We start from the raw sequence: 26,806 nt of genomic DNA, 5'->3' as shown, positions 1-26,806 counted from the left end.
ATGGATTGCAAGGTGAGCAAACAGAGATTCTGTCTACAGAATTGTTATCATCTGCTAACAGGAAGAGTGTTGTAAACAATAGGCAAAGCCAGCATCGCCATGTGCTGTGAGATAAGGGCGGGCTGAACGCTAGAGAAGGGTGTGGTGTGTGTGTGTGTGTGTGTGTGTGTGTGTGTGTGTGTGTGTGTGTGTTATGAGAAGTTGGATATTCAAGGGCTGCATATGTTGGGAGTGTGTTAGTGTGTTCTAAGTGTAGTGGCAACAGTGTGGCAGTGGCAGTGAGGAAGGTATGATTCTTGAAAATATGTTAACAAATCTTCTGAATGATAAAGTGAAAAGAATTAATACCCATATCCTAAAACACACCTTGAATGTGTCTCAAGGGCATAAAGCTGTAGTTTCCCAGGCTGTGTGGATTGCTCAATGAGCTGCCTGGGATCCTGTGAGTCCCACAGTAATGACAGGCAGGGAAACAGATCAACCCCCATGAAGCCATTTACCACCAGGAGGTTAAGAAGAAGAAAAGTTGGGGAACAAGCCACCAGAAGGTGCTCCCTTGAAGCTGGGTCTTGCATCTACCTTGTGAGCAATCTTGAGTTCCTGAACACAGAATGTCCACTACCTTCCCAGCACCGCAGTACCTGCCAACTTACTGTGCCAACTGGGAAGAGATGAAGAGAAAAGGCCTGCCCATCGTGCTGATGGGCAGAAAGAAGAGCTGAAAATTACTCCACAAAGGAGACTAGACTGTGAGTTAATATTAATAAGAACATAAGACAGACCCTGGCAAAGACCCTCTGAATGTGATCTCAACATCAGAGATGACACCAGAGTGAGTTGAAGAGACGTGTGAGAGTTCTGATGGGAAGGGCAGGATGGGAAGAGACAACATGGATTCAGTCCTCCCTCAGGAGGGCAATCCTTGAGACACTAATCCTCCCTCAGGAGGGCAGTCCTTGGGATACCTGTCCCTCCTCAGGAGGGCAGTCCTTGGGACTGATACATATACTTGCTTAAATTTTCTCACTGGATGAAGACCAAGGAAGAAGATCTTACCTGGAGGAAGATACTGGCAATGCCCAGATGCGTTCACCAAGACGTTGGTGTGGAATGTGGCATCAAACCGTTCATCAGCACTAGAAACAGGAAAAGGATTCATGAGCCAGAACCTCCAGGCAGTGGGTTTCTTACTATCCTTAGATTTGTTGTGCTTATGAGTCACAGAGTGGCAGCTTCTTGAAGGGTTCCTCTTATAACTGGACAATCTCACACTTGCCTGGGAGAGCCATTTCCTACAAATTGTGATGTCCTGGTTTTCTTTCTGTTGTTGTGATTAAGCAACTTAGAAAACACAGACTCACAATTCTAGGTTACAGGAAAGTTAAGGCAATAACTTGAAGCATCGCCTGCAGAGTCAAGGGCAGGGGTAATAAACAAATAGACCCCCCATTTTCTTTCTCTCCCAGCTACCGTTTTCTCTGTCACCCTGCTCAGGACTCCCTGCCATTCCTGAGGAGACATAAACTAATACCTACTCATCCCAGATAAGGGACCAAGGGCAGACCAAAGTAAGGATACCACCAAAGTCCAACTTTATTGGGGGCTAATTACAGGAATATAAGTCAGGGGTTACTTACAAGGGCAGAAATGACTCAAAATATTGCATCATCAAAGTCTACCCCAGAGTGGGTGAGAACTCAGAAAAGCTGGAAACATGGCATATACTACATCATCTGCAGTGAGCTGAAGAGTTTAAATAGTGTCCTTTCCCACTAGCTCAGTGAGTCTGAGACTCTTCCAGGCTTCCTTGCTAGTCTTTGCTCTTCCAGGCAGCCCAGATTATCTCTGCTTCTTCCAGGTAGCTTGGCCGGTCTCTGTTTCTTCCAGGCAGTTCAGCTGGTCTAAGCCTCTTCCAGGCAGCCCAGGTTGTCTGGGAGTGCCTCTCAGCAGTCCTTACTGCTTATATATGCTTGGAAGAGAAAGGATCTAGTATACTTAGTCAGTTTTAGGGACTTCCTAAAGCCCTTGAATCTCTTTCCTGAGCTCACCAGATTCCATGCAGGATGGAATGTTGTGTATTAGAACATCTCGTGTCTCAGTGAGTGTCCCTCTAAGACACAGGGTTTTACTTCTGAGGAGACTGCTATACAACACCTGCCTAGGGAATGGTACTGCCTGCGGTGGGCTGAGTCTTCCTAAATCAATTAGCAATCAAGACACCCCTCCTCCATGCACACCAACATGGCCATGGGCCAACATGATCTACACAATTCCTTGAAAGGTGAGTCTAGGTTGTGTCAAGTTGACAAGTGACTAACGAGTACAGATGTTTTCTATCATGTGTCCAATACAAAGCTCCTATCCAACATGAAACCTAAAGGCAAGAGATGAGAAGTGTGACATACCCACAGGAGACCTCATGAAGCAGGGAATTTACCTGTGACCAAAACTCTAGTTCCAATCTCTAGAATGGGGCTCACACTTGATTAGTGTTAACAGATGCTGTTTGAATGACTAAAAGCATAGGTGCGGGGTCTGGGTACCAGCAGGGCCCCAGAGATTCTAGACAACAATGATGATAAGGTGGTAGATGGCAAATTAAGTGTTTTACATGAATGCACCCCAGCTTTATCCCCTATGTTTAAACTTCCTACAGAAAGAAGTTATGACTGAAATAAAGGAAACACAAGCACACCAGAAAGATAAAGCAACTGTTAAAACTAACAGCTTGTGCTAACCATCTCTTACATTTTCTACATTCTGATGTTCTGAGATCTCAGACCTCGAGGGCCCTGCTGGGGCTTCCCTCTTGGGATCAGGCAGTTCCTAGAGAGATGCCAAGTGTACCAGTTTCTTTACTGTTGCTATGATAAACACTACAACTAGCAGTAACACAGGGAGGAAAGGGTTTCTTTGGTTTGTAGGATACAGTCTATCAACAAGGGAAGCCAAAGCAGGAATCTAGAGGCAGAGATTGTAGGAGAGGCTTACTCCCTTGACCTTCTCTGCTTGCTTTCTTATACAAATACCTGCCCAAGAGTAGTGTATTTATTACTATTGCTGTGATGAAACACCATGACCAAAAGCAACTTGAGGAAGAAAGTGTTAATTTCACTCACAGTTCCATGTAACAGCTCATCATCAGAAGTAGTGAGGGAAGGAACTCATGCAGGGCAGGAACCTGGAGGCAAGAACTGATTTAGATGCCATCAAGGAGTGCTGCTTACTGGCTTGCTTCCCCTGGCATGCTCAGCCTGCTTTCATATGGATCCCTCAACCACCAGCACAATAATGGCTCCACCCACAATGGGCTGGGTCCTCCCCCATCAGTCACTAATTAAGAAAATGCCCTATAGGCTTGCCTACAACCTGTTCTTATGGAGGCATTTGCTAAATCAAGGCTTCCTCCTCTCTGATGACTATCTGTGTCTTGTTGACATAAGACTAGCCAGTACAGGTAGTGTAGTCCACAGTGGGCTGGGCCCTCACACATCAATCAATATCCAAGAAAATATCACATAGATACATCTATAGGCCAACCTGATGGGGTTAATTTCTCAACTGAGGTTCTTTCCTTCTTCCAGGCGATTCTGCGTGCGCGCACACACACGCGTGCGCGCGCGCGCGCGCGCGCGCACACACACACACACACACACACACACACACACACACACACACACACACCTCTAAATAAATAGAAAACCCAGGCATCCAGTCACCTCGCTAGCCAGAGTTCCTCTCACTTTGACAACCAAGGGCCCACCTAGGGCTGCCCATGTGGACAGCTCCTCAGGCAGTCTGTTCTGCATCCAGGGTCCCTCAGATGAAACCTCAAGAGTCACAAGGCACCAATGATCCATCTTCCCTGGGAACCACACAATCATGGGTCAATATTTTAAAACAAAAACAAATGTAAACGATGGAAAATTACTTCCTAAAAAGAGGAGTATCCTCCCCAAATTCAAGAATATATTACAATTAGGAAAACAAAAAGCGACATAGAGACTAGAGCTGTGCTTGATGAAATAAGTTCCAATAAACAGTGGGCGGTTCCACTGGTAAGCGTCAGGGAGGACGGCAGAACAGAAATGATGCACGCCCCAAAGGACAAGCCAGCGGAGCCCACATCACTGACAGGAGCTCCACTGGAAGACAGCAGCCAGAGTGGGAGGGAGGGGACCGCCAAGAAGAAAGGACACAAAGGAATTCTCTAAGCAGAAGGAAACCGTTCAAGTGTGAAGGCAGAGAGACGTATTTACAAGAACATGAAGGCCGCAGAGAGCTAGAGTCCCACACACCTGTCCTCGGGCAGCGTTAGAAAAATATTAGAAAAAGAGAGAGGGGGGAGAGAAAGACAGAGAAAGAGATAGAGAGAGGGGAAGAGGGAGGGAAGGAGGGAGAGAGAGAGGGAGAGAGACAGAGAAAAAGAGACAGAGAGAGGGAGATAGAAAGAGAGAGGAAGGGAGAGAGAAGAAGGGGGAGAGGAGAGACAGGAGAGAGGGTAGAGGAGAGGGGAGGGGTGGGGAGGGGAGGGGAGAGGAGAGAGAGGAGAGAGAAAAGGGAGGGGAGAGGGGAGGGGGGAGGGGGAGAGGGGAGAGAGGGAGGGAGGGAGGGAGGGAGGGAGAGAGAGAGAGAGTTATACACTCAACTGGGAAGGGAGAACAGGGCCACTATGATGTGTGATGCAGATTGCTAGAACCTGGTGCTAAACTGGAGAGGGCCTCTCTTGGATTGGCATGAGATGGGAATCAGACAGAAGAAAGTGTGTTTTGGAACACAGACTTTTGATTTTGTTTCATTTTGTTTGACGGCAGTGTTTTGCTGTGTAGTCTAGCCTAGCCACAAACTCGGAATCCTCCTGCCTCAGTCGTCTTGCAAGTGCAGAGACTGCAGCTGTGCACCACACCTGGCCAACATCATGGATCTCATTAGAGGCATATTTTTAAAAACCTCCTAAGAGGCAGTTCTGTTACTGCCACGCCCACTCTTCTCTGTGCAGTGTGCTCAGAGAACCTCTTATTCTTCTTTCATTTTTCAATCTTACAGCAAGCAGGAAATAAAGGACAGAAACTCAAAGGGGAAAATGTTCAAGGATGTCAAGATACAGATACAAAACAAAACTATGATGAAGTTTAAAGGGAGGGAGGGAAGCAATTCATCGTGGATGGGTAGGACAGTTACAAACACATCTACTGCCTCACACCCAACTCCACAGGGAGAGAAAGTGGGGAAACACTTGGCTACATCTTCACATGACTGTCACTGAGCCATATTATAGTGACTGGAGGGGACTCACTGACGTCACGGCTTCCACTCCAACCCAGGACAGTACTGTGACTTTCCAACTGGTTCTCTGGAACCCTGAGATGCTGGGGAGATAATCCAGAATCTCAGGAAAGGGCTTATTTTCTTTTTATTGTCTATGAAAATGGATATAAAAATCAGCCCACACTCAAATGACAAGATCTGAAGTCTCAGCGCTTCAAAGCGTTCACGTGGTTCCTTTTCCTCCTTTCCAAGTGAAAAATGTACGAGGATTTTTTCCTCCCCTGAACGCACACACGTCTGAACCTCTTACACAAGTTATCACATAAGACTTCAGCTCGGCATTGCCCTTTTAAGAAGTACACGTTTGTACTTACAATTTCTCACAGGGAACCCGTGTTCCCACCAATGCTGGTGATCCACAACCTCCACAGAAAGTGTCAGATGAGTACTGAAGCCGAGTATTTTTATATTAAGTTTGGCGTTTTTCTTCTGATTTTTATATTTATAATAAATACCACCATGGGCATCTGTAATATCCATGATTCAATTATGGAAAAAAAAAACAGTCCCTAAAAGCTTTTCCTTCAAGTATTTTGATCAATCTGACTGAAGAGCTCTCAAGACCACAAGAGAAATGGGCTACACACAAGATAAAACGCTGTTGCCATTAGCAACAGCAAACCTGGATGACTAGGTGACTTGTGAATGTGGTTCATCCAAACAGGCATCGAGATGGACTGGACTGTAACACTGCAGCTGCTATCCAAACAGACCCTTGTGTTCAGAGTAGCCGTTTCACGGTTCTGTTCCACAGACAAATTGATTTCATCAATATATAATACAAAAGTAAACCTGTGCAATAGATTTGTGCTAATACCACTTATCTGTTCTGACCATTAAGGCTAGATAAAAGACAGATTTGGAAAGAAAAAGGGCCTGTTGCAACGCACTGAGTTTAAAAAATAGCTCTCCCTCAGAAAGTCGAGTATCCAAAGCCCGTCACAGACCTCTGTGGCTCTGAATCTGTACAGGTGACCACGTGGCCCAGCCCTGTGCCAGCAGAGCTGCCCTACAGACACCAGAACATAGCAACTGCTGTGCAGGAATCTTCAGCCTCAAAGCTATGAATACTGTCAATACTGGGGCCAGGGCAGGACAGTCTCCAGAGTTCCACTTCACTCTTTCCTCTGCTTTTGTGTGTATCTGAGGTTTGTGTATAGTTTGAAAATGGTATAATCTACCTTTTCTTCCTCAATGACTGGAAGACACAATGCATGTGCATAGTTCTTGAGGATATCAGATTTGGCCCTCTAGTCCCATCAAGAGCCGTTTTTCCAGGCTGCCTCAACTCTCCACCAGCCAAAGAGGACATGGTCTGCACATGGTATGAGGAGAACACTGAACTCCATCCCCACCTCTACCAAATAAAGGACAATGAGGGGACTTGAACTCAGATATTTAGATTAGGGTTCTCTGTCTTGGTCAGGTGAATTGGGCAGAGCTCTGCAGGTGAAAATGAGGTATCCATGTCCCCGGAAGCGGACATCATTGCATTACATACCCAGGGTAAATGGAACATCGAAGCTTGGGAAACTGGACCATACAGTGTGTTTAAGTCTAGCACCCAAGCAGTTAAAGGGTCTTGGAAGCAAACTGGGGGTGACCATGAGATTCTACACTTTGCTTTCACAAATTCATAGAAATATAAGAAAGGAGATCTGCAGAACTCGGCTAGACAATATAGGACTTATGGATCTTATAGGACTTATCTCCCTTCTGCACACCCCTGAGATCTGACAGAGTGCCTGGTTCTGCACCCAAAGAGAATCTTGTCCCAGCCACTTCAGCTCTCCCTATAGCATGGACATCTACTGCAGAGCATGAGAGACCATTGCTATGCCAGGAAGGTGAAAAGTGACCATGCCATCCATACAGGAGGAATCACTGGCCTGAGAAAAACAATGAGGTAGCTAATCTCTAGGAAGATCAGCCAGACCAACACCATGCAGGCAAGTATTCACCAAATTGAAACTGTATCTAAGAACTAATGAAGAATTTTAAAAGGCATCCAGCGGTACTGTCCTGCTGCATAGAGGGTATATAGACACAGATACTGATGTGTAAAATTCATCACACGAGTTAGGGGAGACTCCTCATAAATGAAGTCTCATGAGAAATCAGCCCATTCCCTCTGAGCTCTGAGTACCAAAAAAAAAAAAAAAAAAAAAAAGAGATGGAAGTATGATTTATCTAAAAACAACCACCACCACAACAAAAACATCACAAAAGGAGGCAATCCATCTGTCTCAGAACACAGCAGGTTTAAGGCACTATTTATTTCAAATTTCTTAAGAAAGACAAAAAGTAGTTGCCAATAACAAGGTAAGATATAAAGTTGAGCTTTCATGATATAAAACAGGTCCAGATTCAGAGCAAAACAGATAAACTGTATTCAATGACTTTTACACAGTCTATACCTAAATATCTTGCATAGATATTCTGTTTTAGTTCTATTTTTTTCTAAATGTGAAGGGTCTTCAATCAGCTATTCATGCAGTCTATCATATCCCATGACCAGAAATATTTGCAAGTCACCAAATTTTCATGGTCATTTCTACCTACCAGAGATCTCAGGAGATATAACTGAAATACAGGGAGGAAACTTCCAGAATAGAGCACTCAAGAAAGATAATAAAACTGTGGCTACAATGTGCAGAGGGGTTTCAGAAGGAAAGGAAATGGGGGTTGGTGTAGATCAGAGGCTACAAAGTAACAGCTAGGCAGGGTGAATAACTAAATAGACAACATGAAGTTTAAAAATAATAAAAGTTTCTCTGTTTGGGAATTCCTATTAGATGAGTGGAGTTGGCTGTCCCCAAACTCCCCCATACAAACAGGATGAAGTAGCTATAGAAGATGATGGGCATATCATTTATTTCATTCCAGTGATCTTTTTACATTTATATCTCAGCTGATATTGTTTTATACCTTAAATACAAAGAATGCAACTTATTTTAGAGTATCCCTTCTTTTCCAATCACATATTAAATTCAATATGATACCATGCATGTTTCTGTAATAATTACAACTGGATTTAACATTGGATAGTTCTAAAAGTGCTCTAAATAACACAGGATGATGCTATCCAGCATCAACAATGCTTCTGCATTTCTGACTGAGTTCAGGTGAATATCATCAGCTTGAGGAAAGTGTTTACACATAGCAGGGCATGCCCCTCAAATTGGTTCTTTGTGTTTAGAATTCTCTTACCTATTTAGGCTTTTGATCCACATTGTAAATTGCAGGATCTATCTGTCCAGTCACATAAAGATCCTGTTGGAACTTTAGTTGTAATAACATTAAATTTTGTTTGAGAATATTTTATTTCTTCATGGCATTGTATTTTCTAGGCACACATTGATGCAACTAGACATTTAGGAAGGTCTTTTTCAGTGTACATTGATAATGTTTAACACCTACAGACGCTGGCCATGGAAACTGTCATGCTACATTTTCTAACTGTCTGTTGTAAGAGAATGGAAATGTATTCCATATTGTTCATTGTTTTTCCCCTTGTTGTGGAATATTAGTTTAAGATGTGTTACATTCATTTATGCTGTGGAACATTTGTTTAATGATGCAAAGATGTGTTGCATTCTTTTATGTTGTATTTGTTTAACTCTGTAAAGCTGTGTTACTTTGCCTGCCTAAAATACCTGACTGGTTTAATAAAGAGCTGAATGGCCAATAGCCAGGCAGGAGAGAGAAATAGGCAGGGCTAGCAGGCAGAGAGAATAGGAGGAGAAATCTAGGGAAAGGAGGAGGCGCAAGAAAAGGAGAAGAAGAGAAGGATGCCAGGGGCTAGCCACCCAACAACACAGCCAGACATGCAGTAACAAGGGAAGAAAGATATACAGAATAAAGAAAAGTAAAAAGCCCAGAGGCAAAACATAGTTAAAGAGAAACAGCATAATTTAATTTAGAAAAGCTGGCTACAAACAAGCCAAGCTAAGGCCGGGCACTCATAAGTAAGAATAAGTCTGCATGTATTTATTTGGCAGCTGAGTGGCAGGCCCCCAAAGAGTAAAAAGAGCCATCTACACCCCTGATGTAATATATTTTGTGTAGATAGATTCTCTGGGAAAAGTACAGTCAATGTACTTTATCCTTTTTGAGTCTTTTATGCTTTCTTATTATTTAAAATTATGTGATTTCTAAGAATTTTTTTTACATGGCACTAAGTAACAGTTTTATTCTGTTCCACATACCATAGTTACTGACAATTACGGAGTATTTTCATAGTCCTCCAGTGGACACCAGAAACAGCTGATGGCACTAACTATGTGTGTTTTTTACACATATACATACCTTTACTGAAGTTTGATTTATAAATTAGGCATAGTGAGATTACTAATAGTTAAGAGATTTAGGCATTATACATGCCTGTAACCCCAGGACTTCGGGACCTGAAGAAGTAGTATCATGAATTTAAAGAAAGCTTGGACGATCAGCAAGATCTTACCTCCAAAACAATGATTGGATTTAGTGGGGAAACATTTTAATTAAAATTTAAGTATTTATGTTTGTAAGTATTATTTTATACTAGAGGGAACTTTATTGTAATTTTTTAAAAAGCGGATTGATTAAAAGGATGAAAAGGTAAATCAGTCTGAAGACAATATCTGCGAAAGAGCTAACCGGATAAAACAAGTTACCATGCCATAGAAAGAACACCTAAAATTCAACAATGTGGAAACAACTCCACTGAACAGATGAGGTCAGACAGTTTAACAGACATATCATCAAAGAGAAAAATAGCAATGAGCATATGAAAGAGGTTCGCTACAGTAGAGTCTGGGAAGTGCAAACTGACCCACACACCACTACACACCTTTCAGAAGGGCCGCGATCCAGAAGGATGACAACGGCAAATGTCTAAGGATGTGGAAGAGCAAAGACCTCCCTCCCGTCATTCTCTGCTGCTGGGAACACAGAACAGTAAGTTGCTTGGGAAGAGTCTGGCAGTTTCTTACCCAACTAAACATACCTTTATCAATAAATCTAACAATTGGCTTCTGGAGTTTACCCAAAGGAGTGGAAAACTGTATCTACAAAATTATGCAACTGTTGAGATCGGCTTTACTCACAGCTGCCAAAGTTTGGAAGGGATGGCTATGCTTCATTAGGCGAGTGGGTAAACTGTGGTATATCCAGACTATGGAAGTTTATTCAGTGGCAAAATGAAATAAGATACCAAGAAATGAGAAGATTGGGATATATCAAATATGCATGTTACTAAGGGAAAGAAGCCAATCAGAAAGGTTACATACTGTATGGGTCCAATTCTGACTTTCTGGAAAGGGCCAGGGGTTGGAGGCAGAAGATGAACAGGTTAGACACAGAAGGCATTCATGGGCAATGAATATGCTGCCAGTCAGTGGGCTTAGGGTTCAAATATTAGAGTCTCTCTACAGGGCTTGTATATCAGGGCCTTAGAATTTAGTCAGTGTTGGGGTTCTCAGCCTGAGTTCTGAGACCATGGCACTGAAGATGTGGTGATGTCCTGCAACTCCTGACTACCAGTGTCTATAGGTTCTCTTCTCTGGTTCTTTACAGCCGTTTCTCGATAGTTCAACTCATGCAACCCTCTTTTTGTTCCCTTCTTCTTCCTGTATGGGACATTCTTGAACTGCTCTGTTTCTTCCAATATCAGAAACCTTTCACACCCCAATGGCCACTAAGAAAACTTGGCTGTCTTCCTCCTCTGAGAACATACTTGGAAGCTAGGGTGAGAGTTGAGGGACGTGGCAATGCTCGGGAGTGAGTGTACCGTGAGGCACAGTCTGGATGACTAAGGCATGGGACACCCAGGCAGGACAGATGGTTGACAACCCACTGCCGTGTTTCAGTGTGGGTCAGCTGCAGCCAGGCCACCACTGTTCCACTGCGGCTTCTGCTACCGTGCTGCCCCAGCCACACTCTGCTGCTCCTTTCTTCGACTTGCCAGCTCAGCCTGTACCCTTGGAAGTATACAGAAGGCAATTCAAATGAAGCCTTTTAGTGGACATAAAGCTACATCACCACTGGAGCCAGGACAGATGAGTGTCTAGAGTCAACTCCCTGAGCCCAAGAAGCCTGCTTAGGTAGCAGAGGTATTTGAACAAATCACAGACACTTGTTTGGGCTAATCATGGTCTTGCCACAGTCACAGACACTTCGTGCTTTGAGACAATCACAGCCTTACTTAGTACTAATCATACCTCTCTATCTCGGGGGATGTGCTCTCCTTTTGTCCTCCCTGGGCAAGGTGGAATGGTTGTAGAGTTCTCTAGAGCTCATCAAAGTTTATGACAGTAAAAAGTCTGGGTCAAACCATTTCAAATAGCCCTGACTGCACCTGAACCTGAAGAACCAGGGTAATCAGCCACAACCTTCACAGTTATCTCATGGAGTCCACTGAGACAGCTGATGATGGCATGTCCCGAGTCTAGCAGACTGTTAAATGAACATTTCAGTATTTTTACTCAAGACAGCTGGTAAAGCCAGACAGGTGCTACTTAGGGTGTCAAATTACCTTTGTTCTCAACATCTTTGATTAATTACAGGAAAATGAACATCAGGAATGATTACAATATAAACACAAAGAACACATGAACACTAGCACTGATTTTAACAGAGTCCAACAGTGCTTTACAACACTTACACTTAGCCAGTACCCCAGTGAAAGGTCCCCCACCTTCTTCTTCTGTCTGAAATGTTCTCTGTAGAATAATGGTAGAAACGTGACATTGGCTATTTATTTGAATGCACAGTATGTACAACTCCAAGAGTGAACAGTAATGTACACTATGGACTCTGGGTGATAATGAAATGTCAACGTCAGTCCATCAATTAAAACAAAGGGATTACATTGATGGACAAATGATATGAGGTGGGTGCTGTACATGTGGCTGTGGGGGCAGGCAAGGGAGCCACAATTGTTAAATTCCCCTAAAAATAAAATACAGGGCTGGGGATATGGCTAACATGTAAATTCTGCAGGCCATGGATTCAATCCAAGGCAGCATAAAATAAATTCTTTATATATATTTAAAAGTCAATGTGATTTTTTTATCCATATTTCTACTTTTGTAAGTTCATATTCTTTAAATGCTAAATCTATTGGCACAAATGTATCTACAACGTTGTCAGTGGGTTTTAAATATCTGTCTACAGCCACAAACTCCGACGCTAGTGACCACATGCAACACCTTCTTTACTTTTGAAACTATTCCCCAAGGTGTGTCTATTAGTCCTTGTCAAAAACCAGTATTAGAGATGTGTATTCTATTTTTCTTATTTAACGAATTTCTAGTCTTTATTATTCCTTCCTTTTCTCTTAAAACTATCAATATCTTCTTGAGATTGGTATTTAAGTCACGAATTTTCCCTTTAAACCATTTCTAAGTATTGGAAGATACCTGCTTCTACGTATTTTCATGGGAAACAAACTTATGAACGATTTTTACAGTGTCTGCTGGGGTAGGAACTTCTTTGGATACTTGCTTTTTGTAGCACATCTTTTCTGCTTTGGCTTCCACCTCCTGCATGTGCATGCTTTGGTTCTTCCTCTTAGCTTACAGATTTTTCTTCTTTAGTTATTGCTGAGAGATTTCTGTCGAGTTCTTATTGCTGTTATTATTACTTTTTTAACACACTGACTAACCCATGTAGTTTTCACTGATTAGCTGTGATGGACTGTTTCTACTATCCAATGTTATGACTGACTTCTCCACTCACTGGATTTCCTCCTTTCTCTAGCCTCTTGCATTTTCCTTGTCCCTTCCCCTCTTACTACCTGTATGGTGGATAAATATACAACTCTTACGTTTCTGCCCGAAGTATTCAATCATCTTTAAATTGTGTATTTAACTAAAACTGGTGTCTTTTTTTTTTAAATCTATCTTACTAAATCCTATGGTCTTCCTGGGCAGCTGGATGAGCATTTTACTCCATGCACTGTATGGACACTGCCCATTACACCACTCTTCTCCAATATTTTAATTCCACTTCTGCGTTTTTGGCTGCTGGTGGTCTCTAACCCCCAGCCTTGTATATACTAAGCAGATATTCTATCTCTGAGCTATTCTTCCACCCTTTGTTTTTAATATAAACTTACCTTTATTATCTTATACATTCAGAGTTGTTAATATTAAGATAACCGCTCACCCATAGACCTGAATTTTGAAACTACTTACTTTGCTCACTCTTCTCATACCTCACTCCTAAATCTACCTTCTGGTCACTTCTTTGATGTCAGTGTGCATCCCGCATGGTCAATTTCTTCAGTCTTTGTTTCCCTGGAAATATCTAATTTCACCTTCAGTGTGGAGCATGGTTTAGCTTGGGACAGAATTCTAGGTTGACAATTATTTTCTTTTAATGTTTGAAAGGATTATGATAGTTTGGGGCACCTAATGTTGCCTTTTAAAAGCTCTGCCATTTAGCTAGCTTTTGGGAACCTGTTCCCCATGATGGATTACCTTGCCCAGCCTTTATGCAAGGGGGGGAGCTCGGTCCTACCTCGATGTGCCCTGCCATGCTTTGTTCAAGCCCATGGGAGGCCTGCCCCTTTCTGAATGGAGACTGAAGAGGAGTGGATGGGGAGGGAGGGAAAACTGTGGTCAGTATGTAAAATAAATGAAAAAAAAATGTTCGTTTAAAAAAAAAAGGCTCTGAGTTCTTTTTTCTCTATCTTTTTCCAGAGCCTCCTTTGGCTTCAGCATTCTGCAGCTTTGTTTGCTCGGCATCTCCTTGGCTCCTTTCTTATTACACATCTCTCCTCAGACTCACATCTCCTGAACCTGAGGATTTATGTTTTAGACTGATGTTATTAAATTCTCAGCAATTCTTTTGGATCATGTCTTCTGGACAGAAAGCACGGTTTCAGTGGGAAACTCCCCTCCCCCCACAGCACACACCATGTTGACGGCCTGAGCTATTCTGCAGCTGTTTGTAGACTGCAAGCAATTGACAGATGTAGAAAACGAGCTTTCTGGAAACGGCTTAATTGGTAGAGCTTTGACTCCCTGCCCATTGTAGATAAACAATTTTAGTGTTCATTTCCAAATCCTTTATGCCATGTAAGTCTGTACTGGTTTGGCTTTTCCATTGAACTGTCCAAAACATCTGCCTTTCCCCATGTGACTTAATACATTCTGAAACATGTTCACTTTTCTATCTGTATGAAAGTTGGACCTTCACCAGTTTTCTAAAGACAATTTTTAATGCCTTCCCTTCATTCTTTCTTTACTGCTCCCCACAATGCTAAGCCAGGCTATATGGAAACATCTGCTGATTAGGCAAAGTTAGGAGCCCTGTCTCTCTTGGTAAGAACTCAGTCTTCCAGACCTATTTTATTGTGACCTTGGACATACTGTGCACATTTTAAATCCACAGTTCACCTAATCTAAAATTAATGGTGCCTTACTCTCAAGGGCTACTTAGGCATAGGCAGCATCTGTGAGAACCTCCACAGAGATACCAGGAGTGCTGATGCCACATCATTGCCAATTACTGTTTACCGTTCTTCCTGCTTCCCTCTGACTCATGCAGGAAATTGCTTCTGCTCCATCAAGTGCATCTCACCTGGCATCCCAGGCCAACGCTGAGTTTTCTAATTTGACTACTTCTCATTTCTACTCATTCTACTTGATTCTTGCTTTTCAAATGCTATGTAGCTCTTTTCTTGTGTTTCCAACTCTTAATTGTGTTTAATTACGTCCCTTTTACTGTGTTTGTAAATGCTTACTCAAAGTGATCTGATTCTTTATTTTGTAATTATAACTTAACGAGTTCATTTTCAGCAGTTTTTAAAACTGTCTTAATCCCCAATGTCTTTCTGTATAACTTTTTTTTCAGTAACATACAAGCCATCAAGCTGGCTCAGAGAGTAAAGTTAACTTTGCACCAAATGTGAAAACCTGAGTTGATCTTGGACACCCACACGGTAGCAGGAGGGAACATCAAGTTGTTTTAATGTCGCCATGTGCTGTGGTGTATGTTTGCACATGAATGCCCACATGTGCACCCCACACACACAAACACACACCAATTAAAATTGTAATAAAAATAAGAAGATTAAGCTTAAGAGACACAGACCCAGTACTGGCGGAGGTAAGCAAGGAAGGAGAGAAATGAGTGGCGTCTGTGGCTCCCTCACAGCTTCTCCGCACAGGCACCTGAGCATCGCACAGAGCACCACACTGACCATTACAGCAGCCTGAGCCATTCATTAGTCAGAAAAGTTCATGACTCAAATGCTGTCTCACTACCTCCATGCTGACACGGGGCACAAAAGCTTACTGGTTGGCACAGGGGGTCTAATACTGAATTTCTGTAATTACTGCCATTCTGTGGGGATCCCATGTGACTGGCCCAAAGGACTGCTCTCCAAGTTCTTCAGAGCCCCTCAGATCCTACTTGTCACGCTGTTGAAGGTAGACTTAGGCTTTCCTGTGTGATGTTAATACAAAACAAAACTCGACATGCACCAAAGAGCACCTCATTTCCATTACAAACTCATGGGAAACAGACCACTTCCAGCACAGCCTAAAACAATCAAGCTTTCTTTCCGTCTTCCTTTGCTATAGATTGGACTTCCCTCATCCTCACTTCCTAGTGAGCAGTCTTTGGATCTCAGCCTCCTGGGTTCCACACACCTCATTAGGTGTGAGAGAGCATGCATAGGCTAGCCTCCTGCCTTGGTGGGTAATTTAGCTTTGTGACCTGCAACTGTTGACTGAATAATTCAGGACAGAGTATTGGAGGAAGAGCTGAGCTTAACCTCACTAGCCTGTTCTTAGCTTTCACATTCCTTGTAACACAGAGTTCCACTTATCCCACAGAATTCTATGTGAAGGAGTTCATGAGATAATAAAAATAATTTTCAATTCCTAAATCATGTGATCCAGTGTGGTCTATCAGGCCTTGGGAAAAGAGGAGAAAAGAAAAGTTGGCCAGTTCAAAAGAAAATATTATGATTAATGTTATTATTTATGCATGCTAAGACTCATTGCTGTGAAATTCACCTGCATGCATTGCTGCTGCCCTAGGCCAGCCTGCTCCCCAGCAATGGGGCTGAAAGGGTACCTATGCAAACTAAGATCTTCCTAAACAATTTGGGGCACAAAGTTCATGCTGAGGTTTGCTAGTGACTGACTGGAAAGTAACTGGTCTAATTCACTGTTGTTTAGAGATAGGATCTTGTTAAATAGCCTACACATAGCCTACACTGGCCTATCACTGCTCTATCACTTAGGTGTATGGATTAGAGATGTGAGCCACCACATCTGGCCCAGTATAATTTTTTTTAAGAATCTTTTTTTTTTTTAGTAAAGAAACTGACCAATATTAATCTGAATAAATTCCAAATAAACTAAGTATATGCTTTGAGAAAAATAGGAGCACTATGACAACACAAAAGAAAACCTAAGGGATTTATAAGGTTCCAATGGTGATGGGCTGTTTAGGTTAGATGAAGTCGCCTAACTGGTAGGACTGACAGCCATATGAAACAGGGACAGAACAAAGGTGGTTCCAGCCTAAGTGCCTACCTGCTCTTTTGTGGGTGCGCAGGCATGTGCAAGCATCCCCACCGCTCTCTTACCCTCTCCTCTTTGATGGATACTGAGAGGAAGGGGCTGCCTGTACAGCAGAGAAGGCTCTCATTTTGTAGCCAAACAAACTTGATCTTGGACTTCCCAGAGTCCTTCAGGACTCTAAAGGAAAATAAAAAAAAAATCCGTTGTTTAAAGACAGAAAGGCTATGGTGTCTTCTTGTGGCAGCCCCGATTGCCTATACATCATTAGTCCTTCTAAGCTGGACAAATAACTGCACATAACACATAAAGCAGGAGGACAGTGAAAGATGTGGAGAAAAAGAGTGACAGACAACCATCTGTGCCGGGAAGAATGGCACCAGGCTAATGTCCCAGGCTTTTCTATTTGTCTCACATACTCTAAAGTATGTTCCACAGAGGCCTGTATCACAGATATAGGAGAAGTCAAAAACAACTCCCAAGAATTCTCATTCTTTCTAGGAAAAGGACACATAGACAGTAGTCTGCCCCTGAAAAATGCAGAAACCAAGTCCCTTCATCACAGGTCCAGTGAAGGTCTTCTGCCCTTTGATTTTCTCAGGTGAAAAGGAGACATCTTTCCTATATGTGGTTAAGATGATGCTAGAAAAGGCCAAGTCAGGGTACAGGGCTTAGTTTTCACCCAGCAGTAATAAGCTTCCCTCTGCAGTGGCAGTGGAGGACACAGGGAACTGGGACTTCTCTGCCCCTCCTTCAGTAACAAGAGCCCTTGTCTTTCTGGTATTAGTGGGAGCTGCCTAAGAAGCCAGGACACGACCTCTGCCTGGCAACAAGAGTGGATACCTCCTTCCTCTACTTAGGGTATCACCAATTCATGCCCAAAGTGTCCAGTGTCCCTTTTGTCTATTGGGTAAAACCTTTGGAACAAGTTAAATTCTATAAATGTCTACAATCTTGACTATTAAGAATGTCACCACAGAGGATCTGGGACCTACAGCGAGAATTCTCTACTACACTGTAACCCATCTACCTGATGTCACTGCCAATGCATAAATGCCTTGACTTACGACTTTCATTTTCTGACTATAAAAGTTCATGTAACTAATTCTACAGTGGAACATGTCATTCAGGGAAACATCCATCCAGAATTCTTCTGGCCATGGTAGCTCATGTTTGAATAAACTTTCTCTTCTTCCATTAAAAAAAAAAAATCATCAGCCATACCAAAAACCTAAGACATTCTTAACTCCAAGAAGAAAAGTGGTATATGCTGAGACTGAGATGGCACATCCTAGAATTCTGGACTTCTCTCATATGGCTTTTAAAAATCACTCCCATAATAATGTGCCAGAGAGCAATGAGGAATGTCCCTGAAACAAAGCAGAAAGGAGAAGTTCTCAGGAGGAAATAGTAGATAAAAGAGAAGCTAAGTGTAAAATTGGGAGTGAAAAATACAATAACTGGGGTTAGAAACACACAGTGGGGGGCTCAGGAGCAGAGCAGGGAGAGCCACAGAACAAATGGGTGTCCTGAAGGTGGATGGACATAAGGTCAAGGAGAAGAGTATCTGAGAAAATGAGAATAAAGCTTTCGGTGCATGAAAGATGGTAACAGAAGATCTAGTAGTATCTGTGTCCAGAGAGTCTCAGAAACAAAAAGATGGGAAAGAAAATGAGAGTGAAAATTGTTTGAAAAGGCGATGGCTAAAAACGTTCTCAAATTAAGCAAAAGACATAAATCTACAGAGTTAAGAGGCTGAGTAAAACCTAAGTTGAACCCAAAGAAAACCAGGCCAACACTCATCATGATCAAACACCTGAAAACGGGATGAAAAGGGGAATCTTAGAGCAGCGGCAGGTAAAGCATAGAAGGAGAACACCAAACAAAATGCTAGACTTTATCAGAGATGAGAGAGCAGGTGCATGAATGTGCCTCAAGTGCTTAGAGCAAACGACTGTCAGCGCAGGACTCTGTCCCTGGAGACACTGTTCTGTAATAATGAAAAAACTCAGAGACTAAGTGAGCTGATAACCAGGGAAACCACTTTGGGGGAAAATGCCCCAAGGAAGTTCTTGAAAACAGAAAATAAAGAAGGTAACATTTTTATATCTGAACCAGTAAAAACATATAAATACCATCATACCACAAAACTCAATCTATATGTAGCAGTTAATACCCCAAACCACCTTAGGACAGGTAAACAGATATTCTCAAAACATTATACAAACAAATTCTCATTTTTTTTTCTAAAAAGTGTTTAGGCTAACCCATAGGAAGGCAGGGAAGATGAAACGGTGGAATAAAATACATACAAAGCAAAAATGACTACAGGACCATCAGGCAGAGTAGACCTTAGAGCAAAGAAAAGTGAGAGAGAGAGAGAGAGATGTAAATCTACCTAGTGATAAAAGCTCAATCCGTCAAGAAGACACAGCAATCAAAACTGTGTTTCCCAAGAAGGAAGCTGTGAAACCTAAACTGTGTTTGCAGGCTTCAACACTTCTCCTAGTGAGAGAGGTCAAGACAACTAAGCCGGGCACCAGTGGAGGATGCACAGGGACATTGCCCACCAACAGGATTTAATTTGAATTTTCAAAACTGACTACCACAACAGGGAAAATTACATTTTTTTTTCTGCCAGAACCTTTAAGCACTGAACAGGACAGACATATCCTGAGCCACAAGAGAGACCTCAGTAAATTTCAAAGAAGTGAAGCATCAAAGTGTGGTACTTGTTCATAGCGGACTCAAACCAAATGTGAGTTATAGGAAGACAACATGAAAGTTTTCACACCTGTGGAAATGAAACACCAATTTCTAATCCATGACCCAAAGAGAAAGCAGCAAGGAAACTCAAAAAACCCCACAAAGAACTGAAAGAAACTAAAATGGCGTCACAACAGGAACTAGGGAGAGCGCTCAGTTGGTGAAGAGCTTGCTACTCAAGCATGAGGACTCAGTTTTGATCAACAGTACTTGTGTTAAAAAAAAAAGTTAGACATGGTGTCACAGGCTTAGAATCCCAGTGCTGGGGAGACAGGGGCCAGCAAGATCCCTGGGGTGTGTTGGCCGGGAGCACCTAAATAATGACACCGAAGTTTGTTCTCTAGCTTCCACGGGCATGAACACGCACTTGTGAACACACACAGAAAAAAATATGACCTTCTGGGAAAGTGGCAAGAAGACTATTACTAAAGTCCATGTTCCCATTGAGAGAGAGAGGTTGCAAGCCACACCCTCTGCTCACACATTGAGACTCCAGGAGCAAAGAGAGGAGCCTGGTAACAAGAAGGAAGGAGAAGTGAAGAGCGCAGATCCCTACAACTGGGAAGAGCAGGAATGATAGTGAAAACCAACTCAACAGAAATCAGCTTCCTGGGAAGATCAATGAAGTTGACAAACCAAAAAAAAAAAAAATGATTCTGGGTGTACCCTACACACCTACAGACTAGATATCAAAAGGAGGTCACGGGGTGGGGGGCCTGCAAACCTCCCCACACATTAACCACATACATGAAACACGTTTATTCCTTCAAATCCATATATCTCTCAAACTCTCTTAAACTTAGCCAATGGATATGGGTAACCCGAAGAGCTCTGAAACAATCAAACAGTTGATCCTTTAAAAAAATTCCTAAAACCAAATATCTAGATTCTGGTAGTTGCCCAGGAGAATTCTTTCAAATATTTAAAGAAAAGTTGGTAGAAATTCTACTCTCTTCCAGAAAACAAAAGAGGGAAGAATTACCAATTCAATACATCTTAAGATGCCAGTATTACTCTGACATCCAAACCACACAAAGACTGTACAGAAAGAAGAAAATAAAACAAAAGCCCCAAACTAAAGCATCTACCCTACCTCATGCAATCAGATAAAAATCCTAACAGAAGATCAGCACATACAGCTCAGTAGCAGCCATGAAGAAGCACACACAATAGGTATAGTTTGTTCAATGAGTAAAAACTGGCTCAATGGTTGTAATTTTATCAATAAAATCTGCCATATTAGCAAGCTAACAAAGGGAAAGTATATGATCATATCAATTCATACAGGATATACAAGTGATGGTTTTTAATAATCCATATGTAATAAAAATGTTCAGAAAACTAAAATATAGGGAGCTGTCTCTGCTTAATGAAAAACAAAATGCTACAGCTAGCAGCCTACTTAATTGTGAAAGACTGAACGTATGTTCCTATGATCTAGAACAAGAGGGTGTTGACACCTTTTGGACATAATACTGAAGGTACTAGCCAGGGAAGTAAAGAAAATAAAAGGCATGGATATGAGATAGAAACAGAACTGTTTCTGTTACCGGAATCCCTGTCCAAAAATAAAACCCTCTTAGAACTGGTGAAAGCATTAAGATCATTAGACACAATGCCAGCATGCAAAAATGTGTGCCTATGTGCAAGCAATACACTTAAGAAACAGAAAACATGGAGCCTGGGTGGCTGTGCCCAAAGAAGCTTTAATAAACAAACCTAACACAATGTAGAAAGCCTGGGGCACAAGATGCTGGTGAAAGAAATCATGTAAGACTTAAATAACCACCTTGATCACAGATGGGAAGACAACACAGTGAAAATGTGGATGCCCTTCAAAATGATATGTAAATTTTTCCAAGTTTTCTATCAAAATCCCAGCAGGGTTTATTTTTAGACACTTTTGGGAATTTATATATAGAGAGAGATTAAAGAACTAAAATATCTGAAGAAATTCTAGAATGAAATGGAGAGAGACATTATACTGGTATGTATTAGTCAGGGTTCTCAAGGAACAGAACTTACAGAATGACTGTCTCTCTCTGTATATATGCATATGTATGTATGTATGTATGTATGTGCACACAGACACATACATAGTTTATTAGAATGGAATACTGGCTGTGGTGCAGCTAGTCCAACAATGGCTGCCTATAAACGGAAGGTCCAAGAATCTAGGAGTTGTTTAGTCCATGAGGCTGGATGTCTCAGCTGGTCTTCTGTATATGCTGGGATCCCTAAGAAGTGGGCTCTAATGCCAGTGAAGGAATGGACTTTGTGAGCAAGAGTGAAGGTTAGCAAGAAAAGAAGGAGAGAGAGAGAACTTCCTTCTTCCATGTCTTTTTTTTTTTTTTTTTTTTGAGACAGGGTTTCTCTGTGTAGCTTTGTGCCTTTCCTGGATCTCGCTCTGTAGACCAGGCTGGCCTCGAACTCACAAAGATCCGCCTGCCTCTGCCTCCCGAGTGCTGGGATTAAAGGCGTGCGCCGCCACCACCCGGCTCTTCCATGTCTTTTATACAGGCTCCCAGCAGAAGGTTTTGTCCAGATTGAAGGTGGATCTTCCCACCTCAAATATGTGGATTAAAGATTTATCCTCTCACCTCAAAGATCCAGATTAGAAGTGGGTCTTCCCACTTCAATTGATATTATGAAGAAAGTATCCCTCACAAGTGTGTCCAGTCATTTGGGTTTTAGTTAATTCCAGGCACAGTCAAGTTGACAACCGAGACCAGCCATCACAGGGTACTAAGTTTTACTGAGGAACTAAAGAAAATACGACACTGTAGCATCAGCAGCAGGAAAGACATATTGACAGATAGCGCGGAACTGAAAATCCAGGAATAGAGCCAGCAAACATGCTCAGCTGTTCCTGCCAAAGTGTGAAGCCCTTTAGAGAGGAAGTGCAGACTGTTGTGTTACGGAACTAGCACAAACTCATAGGTGAGAAGATAAACACTGCTCGATGCCACGCTCATTCTGTGATAACATTATGGACAACAGACTTACATGTCCAACTTCTAAGTATAAAGGGTTTGGGAGGTGAAATAAACCTAGGTGTGAATCTTTGGGGCTTAAAGTTAGGGGAACAGTCTTAAAGCATGACACTAAAAACACAGTCCAGCAAAGTCTGATATACTAGACTTTATTAAAATCAAACAAAACACATTTTTACTCCATGAAAGAACCTGCTAAGAATGAAAAGATAAGCCATCAGAGGACAACATCACATACACAACAAAAGCCTCACATCTGGAATATGTAAAAATTAACTTTAATACAAAACCCTCAGTAATCTAATTAGAGAACAAACCATAGACAAGACCGAGATTTGATCAGGCTGATATATGGACAACACACACCACCCTTAGCCTCCAGAGGAAAGCAAATTAGAACACAGTGAGACATACAATCACTCCACACCCATCACAATGGCTAATATGGAAAACAAAGAGAACAAGTCCTGGTCAGGAGGCAGAGAAACCCCCAACGCCCGCCCCCCCCCTGTTTCCTGTGGAAAGGTACAGGAAATAGCTGCTTTAGAAAGAAAGAAGCCATCTAGCTACTACACAGCCTACCAAGTGCTTATGTGTCCAAAGACATGGAAATTTATGTTCACATACACACACACACACACACACACACACACACACACACACACACACACACACACAAAGTCTGTGTAAGAATGTTCACAGTAGCTATATCTGTAATAGAAACTGTAAATCTCCCAAGTAAATGTTTGAGCAAACTGTGATCCACCCACACTGAGAATCTCCACTCAGCCAATCTGAGAAGATGGGAGAGCCACCTAAGTCCATGAACACGATATCCCTGAAAAGTCACAGACATGGGGGGGGGGAGCTGATGAGTGCTTTACAGGGTTAGGGCAGGGTCTTGGGGATGTAATTATAAGAGAAGGATGACAGACCTCTGCAGGGATGGGAGAATTCTTAACTGCAGTGACAGTTACATGGGCTCACATATGCAACAGCAATGCCTAGAATTAAACAAATGTATATAACACAGGTAAGGTGGCACACACATGCAATCCCAGCACAGAGGCAGGAGAATTGATGTCAGTTTGAGGACAGAGGAGTATATATAACAAGTTCCAGACTCGCTGAGGTTATATAGCAAGACTCTGTTTCAAATCAACAAAAAGAAAAATGAAAGAAATCCATGTATACAAACCCAGGAAATCTGAATAGCCCTGTGAGTTGTAACGCTATCTGGATTTGATACAGTATTTGGGTTAAATAAATGTTATTATTGAGGGGCTGGAAAGACAACTCTGAGGTTAAGAGTGCATACTGTTCTCGCAGAGGACCAGTTTCACTTCTGGATGACTCACAACCACCTATAACTCCAGTTCTAGGGGATCCAACACACTCTTCTGACTTCCATGGGCATATGCATAAACCCACATGAACACTCATGCATATGCACAATTAAAAGGAAAAAAAAGAAATCTTTAAAATAACATTATTATTGAGGAAAATTAGATGTGATTCCTTGTACCTTTCCCTCAATTTCTTATGATCTGTAATTATTTCAAAATTTTTAAAGGTTTTACAGCTACCAAGCACCCAACAATGGAGACTTAGCATACAACTCAATAGAATATTAATGTTTATGTTTAATGTTACCATTAAAACAATAGTGTATGAAAGCATGAAAAGCATTTCTGAGGACTGAGGAATGCTTTTATCATAACCACATGGAATGGACTAAGTAGATGGACTGAAGGAAGATATATAAAATAGAAAGAAGCTCAGAAAGTAAACAATTTATATTTCCCATGACCCTAATGATAGATCTACAACACACCTTCACGGTTGTGCATGTCCAGCAGACCTAGACACTTCCACCTAGCCAGTTCCAGGTCAAAATAGCCATTTCTGGGCCAAGGCGTCTCAAAAGCGTGACCAGGACCCCGTGGCGTTGCATGGTTGTGTAAGAGCGCGCAACGCAACCATGTGATCTGTACGCATGTGTGGAGTAGCCACATGGACCTTTGTATGCATGCGCCACCCAGCCTTTATAAGCCGGCGCCATATTCCCGGCTTCCTTCTTCTTTCTTCTCCACACACGTGTCTCTTCTGAAGGCCTGAGCACTTGTCTATCTCTTGTATCTTAATAAAACTCTTGTTAGTGGATTCTGTCATGTTTCGTGACATTTCCTCACAGGGTAAGAGTGCCGCTAAATAACTAACACCTAAGCCCTCATGTTCTGAAATCTAACATTCTCTTTGTTTTACTCTAAATCTGAAGATCATTGACATATGAGGTCAACAAAGCCACCATACAGGGAACAACAACATCCAATGGCAGGGCAGAAAGCACAACCTTCAAAGCCAGATGGCACAGGTGTAAGGATTCTGTCCTTAATTACGTCATCAGCCTGTGACAGCGTCCCAGCCTAAAAAGCGGGTGGGCCCTCTGTGTGGCCCCCTTTTCTTTCCACTCTCTCCTTCCGTCTGTCTCCTCTCTCTCTCTCTCTCTCTCTCTCTCTCTCTCTCTCTCTCTCTCTCTCTCTCTCTCTCTCTCTTTCCCTCCCCCTCTCCCAATAAAGCTCTAAAAGGTAACCATGGCTTGTGCTTCTTCTGATCAGCACTCTCCTCCACTGGCATGGCCGCTGTGGGCAGCAGCCAGCCACAAGCAGCGCCGATTTAACCAACAACAGGTGTCCAGTAGGTCAACAGACAGTGGACAGAGAGCATAGGGTTGGTTCTTAATCTCGTAAGAAGTGTCAGCTTCAAGGAGAATCCACACCATGTTCTGCCTCCTAAGAACATCAGAAGAACTGCCAGAGGCACAACACACCTCTCCTATTAACTAAAGATGTGCGTGGAATCCTGCAATGGCTCATTAGAGTCAAGTATTGATACATCCATGGGAGAAATGAGTAGCACAGCCAGTGTAAGACAAAAGCATCAAGATGGTTAAATTCAAGGTCCTGCTCCTTCTTCTCCACAAGCCCTGTGGTGAGAGCACTATTCATCATTCAGCTGGTTTCCCAGGGACAGCAGGAGGGAGACAAGATTGTAAATGAGGTTAGTGCATGGGCTGAAATTCACAGCTTTCAGCCACCCAATTCCTCCTAACTTCCACCTAATTAAAGGAATGCAAGCTGATATTCATGCTCAGCAGGGCAGTCTCTCTCACAATTGGATCCAGGAGGACCACTTTCAGGTGGCAGATTACTGAACTTCACATTTCACACCTGTAATATCAGACCCCATATGACACAGAGCAATCTCTGGTTGTTAAACATTCAGGAGCTTCTTAGAGATATGAGAACATGAGGCAGAAGTCAAAGAGTTGCAGGCTCCTTAAAACAAGGTAATGTGAGGATCAAAAACAAGAATTCTGGAGCACACTAGGATTTTCAAAGCCAGTCTGAGATCTCCTCTTAATTCACTCGGTGTACAAAGACCGCAGAGGGGCCTTGGTGAGTGTGTCCTACCTGGTACCACAGTAATGTAGTGGTTTCTAGAACCTTGATCCTCAAACCCTCACGCAGCAATCCTGCTGCAACATCCAGCTGTTTCCCAGCACACACTGGACTCAGGAGCGGAGTGTGGGAAAGAGCACACATCTGCTCCGGCACTGTTTCACTCCGCTGAGTCCCCAGTTTGTAGCCTCCTAAAATGATCTGCAGAATGGACACCAGATTCTCCCCCTCCACATTTTATGGTTATCAGCACTAATGTAAGCGAGGCACATTCTATCTCAACTCACCGAGCATTCCTTGACAGCTAACTCAGCTGTTAACTCACCCACACTTGAATCTTGTATCAGTCCAAGTTCATCAACTGAGTAATTACCTGGAAGTAATAACATCATTGGCTCAGACTCATAATATTGAAATCTCTTAACTTTCTCCCTCGGTGCTCTGGCTTGGGTCTCCATCACAGAGGTAAGCGTGGGAATGTAGCTATTACCTACGCTATTCGGAGACCTCCAGCGGACACAACCAAAAGAATATATCATGAATACAGGGACTTAAAGGTCTGTTTACAGGATCAGAGGGTGGATGTTCCTGTGAGCTGGGGGAAACCAAAAGAGGCTCAAACAAAGCAGAGATGGCAGAATAACAGGTACAAGGATGCTTCCTCAGTCTGAGGCTGAGGCCCAGAAGCTCCCTTGAGGGCCTCTGGTGAGCCTACATTCAAAGGCTGGTGGATCTGCAG

The 26,806-nt window shown here is 42.5% G+C and overlaps 1 protein-coding gene across 3 annotated transcripts in view; it reads right to left on the bottom strand.

Moving 5' to 3' along the window:
- Positions 1–26,806, bottom strand: part of Chrna7 (cholinergic receptor nicotinic alpha 7 subunit) — a 122,508-nt gene that overhangs the window by 14,748 nt on the left and 80,954 nt on the right. For 2 of the 3 annotated variants that reach the window (XM_052714421.1, XM_052714422.1), the window contains one exon: positions 1,057–1,136. In XM_052714421.1, coding sequence (XP_052570381.1) covers positions 1,057–1,136 — 80 coding nt within the window. Of the gene's footprint in view, positions 1–1,056; positions 1,137–3,119; positions 3,182–26,806 lie in introns of all 3 variants that reach the window. The other variant, XM_052714423.1, reaches the window with a different exon arrangement.

Source organism: Peromyscus californicus, unplaced genomic scaffold (assembly GCF_007827085.1).
Source record: "Peromyscus californicus insignis strain IS unplaced genomic scaffold, ASM782708v3 Scaffold_4__1_contigs__length_199733344, whole genome shotgun sequence".
NCBI lineage: Eukaryota > Metazoa > Chordata > Mammalia > Rodentia > Cricetidae > Peromyscus > Peromyscus californicus.
The sequence above is the reverse complement of the archived record's forward strand: the minus strand, read 5'-3'. Positions and strand labels throughout refer to the sequence as shown.